At 36.3% G+C, this 10,410-nt stretch overlaps 1 protein-coding gene across 1 annotated transcript; it reads right to left on the bottom strand.

Moving 5' to 3' along the window:
* Positions 1 to 994: 994 nt before the first annotated feature.
* Positions 995 to 3,008, bottom strand: LOC111223373. The gene is made up of 5 exons (XM_022747481.1): positions 3,002 to 3,008; positions 2,859 to 2,872; positions 2,647 to 2,761; positions 2,375 to 2,548; positions 995 to 1,957 (listed from the first exon to the last, which is right to left on the bottom strand). The coding sequence occupies exons 1-5, from the start codon at positions 3,002 to 3,004 to the stop codon at positions 1,316 to 1,318; spliced, it is 948 nt and encodes a 315-aa protein (XP_022603202.1). The 5' UTR covers positions 3,005 to 3,008; the 3' UTR covers positions 995 to 1,315.
* Positions 3,009 to 10,410: the final 7,402 nt, after the last annotated feature.

Below are 10,410 nucleotides of genomic sequence, written 5' to 3' on the forward strand. Positions count from 1 at the left end.
GTTAAACATACATCCAATCCAACAAAGGTTTTACCGTTATAATTATTTCCAACATGAACAAGGAAGACACACATATGGACTATGGGTTCTGAGAGGACAATAAAGAATAAAGATTAAATTTAACACAACAAATCAAAATATGTATGTCTCATTATGTTCTTATTAAAGAAATAAGGATAAAGAAGGTTCTCTGAGACTAACAGATAAATTGTAGGAACTAACGAGTAACAACTTCTTACCAGAAACTGCCGCCCCATGTGAAGGTGAAAAAGTGTGAATGAGTGGAGTGAGGCCCCTAAATAATCTTCTAGTGCCCAGGTGAACTCTAACAGGTGAATGAGGGGTGGAGGGTGAGAAAACCAAGAGCCAATCGGTGATGAGGAAAGGAAAGGAAGTGAGGTAGGCGAAGAAAGGAAGAGGAAAATAGGGATCTTTGCACCAGGATTATATCACTATATAAAACCCAACACTTCATTAAAGCAATTAAAAAAACAATTCCTACTTTGTTGTGTGTATATGATCCGAACCAAAAATTATAACTTTGACACGTTTAATACTAATTTGGTCTGAGATTACTGAGTTGTTCTAACATGACTTCTCTTTTGACTTGAAATGATGAGTTGAATCAAAGGACGTGCTGCCATCTAGTGGTGGATCTGTGTCACTGAAGGGAAGATTGACTTTCAGTGATAATCAGTTTACGTTCAATATAATTTAGTTTTAAATAAAGACCAGAATCCTTGTAACGTGAGCATACACTGTTTTCTCATCATCAACTTTAAATATTAGAGCTCCTGCTTATAAATGAGGTTGTGAGCAGGGATCGTAAAAGCCAAATTAAAAACTCCTGTTTGTTTTTATTTTATTACTATCCATCCTGGGAATGGATGTGTGAATCCTTCCACCTAACCAAGCTGCTGTCTCACAATGCTTCATATCTGGTCTCACACGCACATACATCCCAACTGCTACTATCTAAAGTAATGAATCATCATTTAATTAGTTATGATTTTATTGACATCAACATGATCAACACAATTTTTGAATCATCCATTTGTTTCGTTCAAAATGCTGACACACATTTAGCTTACAATTTTTTGACATGTTCTTCATGTAAGTAGTAAGTACAAGAGTGCACATCGCATGTAGCTGGAGCATTAATAATTTGAGATAATAAAGCATGTTGCGTTGACAGTAATGTCATCCCCGTTGTGTAACAGTGGAGTATCTTTTAAGGATGAAAAACAGAGAGACTATACCACTTTATGATAAAAGATCACGGCCTTTTTACTTGCATATTCCTCCCTCTTCAAAACTATTCAACCAGTGGGTCGTAGAACTGCTGATCTTTCCATGTTTTAAATTGAATCGTACTTAGCACAGAGTTTAGTTTGACAAGGACACTGTCCTTAGCTTTCTTCCTGTTCGGAGGTGTGCATGTGGCAGATTCTTGTTTTGTATCCCTTTTAACTTCTGCCTCATTTTTAAGCATGTTGCTCAGGCTCTCAACCTCGGCACAGTGGCCATAGACCCACTCCTTTTTTACAGTTGTGGCCAAACCAAACAAATTCCCACAAGATCTACAAGGAGGAATTTCATCTCCTTTGCTGAGGTTAAATGCTTTGCATATGACCTCCCCTGGAACCTTGATTGTTCCATCAAAGTATTCCTTCTTGACCTTGTCCTTCTTGCCCTTCTCTGGATAATAGGTAATCACTGCATCAGCTACATAATCATCCCAAGCGCTCAAACAGGAGGCAGCTATCACAATATTCCCAGCATTTGGACCAGTAGTGGACATGGAGACGCCGTAGTACCTGACTGATTTTACATTTTTGGATTTCTGAGAGACACAGATGGTGGAGGAGACCAGAAACCCTACTTCCAGACCGTTGAGGAGATCTTTCAGGCTCTGTATTATTTGGTTGTCATTCTCTTCTCCTTTCTGCTTGACAATCTGGAAGCAGTTACAGATGTTATCAAGATGTTGCACCTGCAAACTGCGACTCACTGATTCATTAGTAAAAATGAACAATAGAAATTAATCATGAACTGATGTCTTTGGTTCAAAACATTTGTGAATTAATTACTTTGAATTTCAGCAACAGGTGAAAATTGATTAATAAAATCAATTATCCAAAAATTTGACTCTTCTTTACTGGAATGTTTTATGGTCATTATTTAAATTTTGTTGAATAATTTATTTTAATGTATTCATGTTTACAGTCTTGCTTAATTTTTTCTACTCATAGTATTTGTCTTCAGTCTCTATAAAGCACTTTATATTATACTTACCTGTATCTGTACCTGTAAACGGTGCACTACAAATAAGGTTTGATTAACTCATTGAAAGTCGATCCATACTACATCTTACCATGTCCATAACACAGGAGAATGGACTCCGCTTGGGAAGTTGAGTCAAGAAGAACTTAAAAGGGCGAGGGTATTTCCCCTGCAAGTCTTCCAACATCTCTTTGTCAGCGATTATACTTTCGGGGTCGTAGGGAACCTTGTTGATTTTTCCCAGGAAGAAGATGCTGTGAAGCATCTGTTCAGTAAAACAAATCAATGTATTATTACATAATTACTAATGAGATTATAGGACATGATTGTCTTCAAAAACAGAAAACATCCACTTTACTCTACCTCATCCACTAAGTGTTTACTTCCTGGAGTCATGTTACACCAATCCAGCATCTGCTTGATAAGCTTTAAGGCATTTCTCCTAAAAGGTTCTTGAGTTTTCAGAAATTCTTCTTTTCTACAATAATAATGATCAAGGTATAGTGTCATTTTAAAGAGTTAAAAACAAATTACAGCACTGATAAACTGCGGTGCAACAGAATCAGCTGACTCACCTCTTTTGCTCTTCCTTCAGTCATCAGGGGAAAAAACAACAATTAAACAATTAAATATATCACAGATATCAGAAATATATTGAGGATTGCAGTGCAGAATTCATTGGATATAGTGTCAGTGCCAGCAGAAAGCTGCTACTCACCATTGCTGCAGCGTAAGAATGAAAGAGAAAGTAAAACCCTTCCTTATAAAGCTGCGCCTTAAACAGATTCATCATGTGATTTCCAGTAAAGTCCACACTCAGTCAGGCACCAGGGATAGGCATTTAACCCAGTACAAAGTCAGTGAGGGTCATAACATGACTGATAACGTGTACTGTATATGTCCATATCCAGAATCAAGGTCTACTCTGCTATAGAAAATAAACTGCTCCATTTGTCCCGGTGCAACGTCATGTACAGCATAACTGAAGTTCTTAAATCTCACTCCGGTATTTGTGACAACAGGCCTCCTATGTTGATCCTGTTATACAGTAACTCTATAAGAAAATGTATGGATATCTCCACACATCCTGGAGACATCATATCAACCTCAACATGATCGATATAAACTCACTGAGTGGCATATTTATATGATAGTTATGTGTTGCATTATTATATCAATGTATTTTAAAGTCACACAGACAAGGAATGTGATTTAGATAAAGTTAATTCTACTTCAGTCATCATACGCTCATTACTATTTAGTCTCTGCTGCAGTATTACAGTTTCATGTAAGGTCAAAGGTCAGATGCTAAACTGTAGAGTAGAATGAAATGAAAGGATTTGTACAAGAGGAAAAAGGACACAAACACGAAGAGATCTCAACTGTGTAGTTTAATCATTTACTGTATGTCAGCACAATTCACCGTGAGTCTACAAATGACAGCACAAAATAAGGAAGTAAGTTGCTAAACAGCAGGAACTGAAACTTTACTACATGATTAAGCCAGTATTATCTCTCTCTATATATATATTATTATATTATTTGGTTTCATGAGGGTGGAGTCGGGGCTTTTCAGGGTGGTGTTTTCTTGTTCTCCTTGTAGTCAGTGTTCTCTCGCTCTCTGCCATAGTCAACAGAAATACACATTCGGTTCAATTACAGTCTGTAACTATGGTTGGCTATGTTTAGCCCTGTGATGGCCTGGTTACCTGGCCCTGGCGTACTGACTCTCCCCTGGTACATGTGGAGACAGGCTTACATGAAATTTGTTACTGTTGATGTCGGACTCCATCCGTAGCTACAGTGGCAAAAGTTACTGTGTCACAACTTTGTCAATTTCCGCTAGATTTTGCAACTTCTATCAACTGACGAAACAAAATGGCGCTTCTAGGATGGAAAACACAGAGATCAGATTACACAACCAGCCTCGCCTAGTATGCGATGCCTGAGGGGGAACGATCACAAGCATTTCATGAACACACAGCTGTGCATGATTTCGATTATAATGATTTCAGCTGACTGCCTTTAAAATGATGAATGATGAAGACTGAAGACTTCTGAAGCACGTCTTTCCTTTTGGGAACCACCAGGATCTGTAATAAATAAATAAATAAGCCAAGTGATTATAAAACATATATCAGGTACTCCATGATCAACCCATGATATATCTGACAACTCTGCATGAATAATTATGTTTCTACCTCCCAGCAGGCAACGGTGATATTTAAAGTCCAGACCATTATCAATGCTGAACGATTTGTGAGTGGCTCAAGTTCAAGTCATTATTCCCTTAAACATTCACCCTGCATCAAAGACAATGTCAGGACAAAACCCCACCTATTTGTGTCCTGCTCCTTTGAGACTTGCCAAGAATGCCGACTTGTTTTTTTTCACCAGTTTTTGATGTTCTTGCTCCAAACTCCTCCCCACAGGGCCCATCCTCACCTTTTCCCAGTCCTCCTCAGTCTACATCACATTAAAAAAAGACTTGTCAGCACAGGTGATCAATCACTATCATCAGGATTCCTTGTAAATGACTGTAACTTCTTACCGTATCTTCGAAGGCCTCCCCGTTGTAGTAGCTCTTGGATGCTGGATACTCTATTTCCTTGTCACATAACCGCTGCAGGCTTGAAGCCACCAGATGCAGCTCCTCTCCATCGTAGGCGTACAGCTTTTTGTCCTCACAGGTCATCAGAACAAGCTGGTCACACGTGCATGAGGTGCCCTCTACTACACCTATAACCTGCATGTTTACCATCTTGGGAAGGTAGAATTTTCCCCACCCGTTCACCTCATCATGTTTGCCTCTGTAAATGGTGTCTTCAACCCCTGCTACCTTCAATATGGCATCGGCTGGATTCTTTAATTTTATCGTCTTGTGTTTATTTGCGGACACAAAGTGGGACACCTGTGCCAGGTAATCTGGACCTGCAACAAAAGATGAAAAATATGTAGAAATATGTGAAGGACTAAACAACAAAGATATCATGGTGTGTAAGGGAAAGATGTGTAGTCAACCTTCTGCTCCACTGCACTGCTGAAAATCAGGCATAAAAGGGTGACTGGCCACACTGAAAGACAGAAAAGACAGGAAGTTACAAAATGGTGACACTGAACATGGTACGTTACAAAATGTCCATTTACAAATGGCAGAATAGAGGCTGGGATCAATTTAGCCATTCACTCATGAGGTATACTAGGAAATTAAAGGTCCCATATTGTATGAAGTGAGATGTCCATGTCTTTTTTTTCATTATAAAGTAGATCTAGGTTCATATAAATACTGTGAAAGTATCAAAGCGCTCAGTCCACAGAGAAATGCAAACAGCTCATATTCAGAAACTGAGCCTTAAAACAAGCCGTTAGGACTTCCGAAACTTTGTGATGTCACAACAAAACAGTCACTGCCCTCAGCCAGGCCCCAGGCACGGCCCACCTGGACCAACCATCCATCCTTTTGTGTGTTTACCTGACTGATTACTCTGCTGTATTTTTACTCGATAACAAAACAGTCCACCAATCGGAGGAGAGGCTCAGAGCCTCCTCTCTTCTGATTGGCTGACCAACCTGTTGTGGCTAGAACTCCAGAAAGAAGCCTGAGAGAGGAGATGTGAAACTACAATGAGCTGATTTTTGGTACTTAAAACCACAAATATATCTTCTTATCAATATCTACTCTTCAAATAAACTGTAAAAGTGTAAAATATGGGACCTTTAAAACTTTGACGTCTGAGTGGATTCTTATTTATTTCACAATCAAACAAAAAATACTCATGAAACAACTGCCTAATTGTTATTTCAAAGGACAGAACTGCTGTCTTGTGGATTATATATGTCCATTTTTAGTCAGAATTTCACCAATATAAGCGAGACAGTTTTTCTCTGTTTGCTGTTGAACAAACTATGACTGCCGATTTGTGATCCTCCAGAATTTATTGGAGTTTGTTGGGTTAAATTTTTTTCACTATGTGTGGTGCCTATAAATGATTGCCTTCTGATCTCTGTCAGCACATGTCCTCAAGTGAACATGCGTCCACATGTATCTTTTGATATGTCAGTGTTCATTTCCACCTCTCTGAACAAAGAGAAAATGGTGTTTGCAGGTACCTCACTCCAGCCATCCTGGCTCTCTGTCACCTAGGAAAAAACAAATGTCATTACAGCAGTGATGCAAAAACTACAAATCCTTAATTTAAGTAGAAATGTAAAAGTGTTGTATAAATATTTCTAATGTTCTTTTGGAAAAAATTAATTATCTCTACAAAATATAACCCAATATATTCAATCAATTATTTGTCTCTCACCTAATGTTAACTGACTCAAACTACTTTTTGTCAAGCCACCAGATAAATGTTATGCTGAAAAGTGTGATAAAAAATAATAATGGCGGAGTAACAGTATAAAAAAAACAAAAATTTGTCGTCACGTACTTGAGAAAAAGCCCGTTATTTTCCAACTCCACTTAAATTCAACAATAGTGCTAAACTGATAAACCTATTACAAATTGATAAATTCCATTAGCGTTTATTATATGCATTACAGAACTCTCTCCTAATGTATTTATCCGATACTTTAAAAACGAAAGCACAACGATGAATCTTATATTTGAAAACGAAACCAACCAACACAAACCGAGACGACTGTTCAGCATGATAACGTTATTTAAACATCATTACCGTAAAATATCGCGTAGAAACAGAAGTGAGTAATAAATGCACCGACAACCTACAGTATCTTCTATAAATCTAGTTAATAACACGAAGTAACTAAAATATTTCACTGCGTCAGCTGTTGAGAAATGAGTCTGGCTGCATCACCTACCACAGGTTTTTACTGAGCCCGCTATAAAGCCAAGAGGAGTTCATGAACCGACAAAGGAACCTACAATTCATAATTATTACCGTTTATCAAATAAACTAGTTACCAGGTGTTAGTGTTGGTAGGTGTGACGACGAAGCTCTGGACCGTGTGTCGACTCCGCTCGGCAGTTTCCGCTGGAACTTCGTATCCAGGCTTCTGTCGTTTCTTCTGTTTTCTTTTTTTTTTTCCTCTGGAGTATCACGTGGTTTATGATAAGCTATAGGTTTCGGTTTCACCAAAAATAGAGTCCTTTATACTGAAGGGTCAAACATCCACGGTGTATTTTACTGTTTGTTTTACGTTTTTTAAATGTGTTTGTTATTTTTGCTGTATTATCAGAATGCAAACTTAGAAAAGAAGAATAAAAAGAAACAATGAACAACTAGAAAATTCCAGGGAAATATTGAGTGCCACGGGGGCTACTGCCAGGATGAGTAGATTTATTTCCAGTGTTATTTCCAGTGTTCAAAAGTCACCCTGATCATATTCTGGTTTTGAGAAATGTCTTGATATAAAAGACTGATATAAAACAATGTCACATCCCTCCATCATGTAGTATGTGGGAAATATCTCATATTCTGTGTTGTTTTTTTTTTAATAAAACAAGAGGCAACATGTCTTTAAACTGGCATTTAAAGGGTTAAAATCCTGAAAACTAATAAACATTTGGTAGGTTTGAGCAGAACTGAAGTGGTTTAAGAGATGTATGCAAAAAAAAAGCAGAAAAAAATATTGATATATGATGATTTTATAGCATTTTCTTTGGGTGTCCTTTTTTGGACGCGAGGAACCCCAGAGCAGTTACAGCTGAAGGTATGGATTTCTGCAAGAAAGTTTCTTTTTTGACATATTTTTAAATCTAATGTCAGTTACTGTTACAGGTCTATTATACACTGGTAACACATTTTGTACCCTCTGGGGTTCCTCGCGTGAAACACATGACATTCTGTCCCATGCCTCGCCATACTACGACGTTTATATGACCTTTTATGCGTTAATATACTATGATGATTTTTTTATGTTTTACTCCATTTTTTGGCATTTTCATGCCATACTATGTTGTGACGTTTTTAGGCATTTTTATGCCTTACTATATTATCTTGTCTTATGCTTTGACATACTATGGCGTTTATATGACCTTTTATGCGTTAATATACTATGATGATTTTTTGACATTTTACATCATATTATACTATGACGTTTTTTGGCATTTTCATGCCATACTATATTTTAATGTTTTTTGTCATTATTATGCCTTATTATATAATTTTGTCTCATTCTTCGCCATACTATGACGTTTATATGACCTTTGATGCGTTAATATACTATGATGATTTTTTGACATTTTATGCCATACTATACTATGACGTTTTTTGGCATTTTTATGCCATAGTATACTTTGATGTTTTTAAGCATATTTATGCCTTATTATGTCATTCCTACCCATGCCTTGCCATACTACGACGTTTATATGACATTTTATGCGTTAATATACTATGACGTTTTTTTGGCATTTTTATGCCATCCTATATTTTGATGTTTTTTGTCATTATTATGCCTTATTATATAATTTTGTCTCATGCTTCGCCATACTATGACGTTGATATGACCTTTTATGCGTTAATATACTATGATGATTTTTTGATGTTTTATTCCATACTATACTATGACGTCTGTTGGCATTTTCATCCCATACTATATTTTGATGTTTTTTGTCATTATTATGCCTTATTATATAATTTTGTCTCATGCTTCGCCATACTACGTCGTTTATATGACCTTTTATACCTTAATATACTATGATGATTTTTTGATGTTTCACACCAGACTATACTATGACGTTTTTTTTGCATTTTTATGCCTTACTATTTTATCATGTCTTATGCCCAGCCATATTATGTCCTTTTTATGACCTTTCATCCCTTAATATACTATGATTATTTTTTGACGTTTTATGCCATACTATGATGTTTTTTGTCATTACTATGCCTTAATATGTCATTCCATTCCATGCCTCGCCATACTACGACGTTCATATGACCTTTTATGCCTTAATACACTATGACGTTTTTTGGCATTTTTGTGCCATACTATATTTTGATGTTTTTTTTCATTATTATGCCTTATTATATAATTCCTTATTGAGTACTATTAATGATGGTGTGAAGAAACTGAACAGTTAGTACAGTGGTTAAAGCAGTTCACCCATAACAAGAAGGTTGTGGGTTCCAATCCCGTGTAGAGGCCCTTCCATGCTATGATGTTTTTATGCCACATTTTATGCCATACTATACTGTGACGGTTTTTGGTGTTTTTATGCCATAGTATACTTTGATGTTTTTAAGCATATTTATGCTTAATTATGTCATTCAGTCAAATGCCTTGCCATACTTTGACGTTTATATGATGTTTTATGCCTTAATATACTATGATGATTTTTTGATGTTTTACTCCATACTATACTATGACGTTTTTTGGCATTTTTGTGCCATACTATATTTTGATGTTTTTTGTCATTATTATGCCTTATTATATAATTTTGTCTCATGCCTCGCCATACTATGACGTTTATATGACCTTTTATGCGTTAATATACTATAATGATTTTTTGACATTTTATGCCATACTATACTATGACGGTTTTTGGTGTTTTTATGCCATAGTATACTTTGATGTTTTTAAGCATATTTATGCTTTATTATGTCATTCAATCAAATGCCTTGCCATACTATGACGTTTATATGACCTTTTATGCCTTAATATACTATGATGGTTTTTTGACGTTCTATACCATACTATACTATGACGTTTTTTTGGCATTTTTGTGCCATACTATATTTTGATGTTTTTTGTCATTATTATGCCTTATTATATAATTTTGTCTCATGCTTCGCCATACTATGTGTTGTATGACCTTTTATACCTTAATATACTATGATGATTTTTTGATGTTTCACACCAGACTATACTATGACGTTTTTTTTGGCATTTTTATGCCTTACTATATTATCATGTCTTATGCCCAGCCATACTATGACCTTTTTATGACCTTTCATGCCTTAATATACTATGATCATTTTCTGACATTTTATGCCTTGTAATACTATTGTTTTTTATGCCCTTTATGTTTTTATTGAGTACTATTAATGATGGTGTGAAGCAACTGAACAGTAGTACAGTGGTTAAAGCAGTTCACCCATAACAAGAAGGTCGTGGGTTCCAATCCCGTGTAGAGGCCCTTCCATGCTATGATGTTTTTATGCC

Source organism: Seriola dumerili, unplaced genomic scaffold (assembly GCF_002260705.1).
Source record: "Seriola dumerili isolate Sdu_G_001 unplaced genomic scaffold, Sdu_1.0 BDQW01000110.1, whole genome shotgun sequence".
Lineage (NCBI taxonomy): Eukaryota > Metazoa > Chordata > Actinopteri > Carangiformes > Carangidae > Seriola > Seriola dumerili.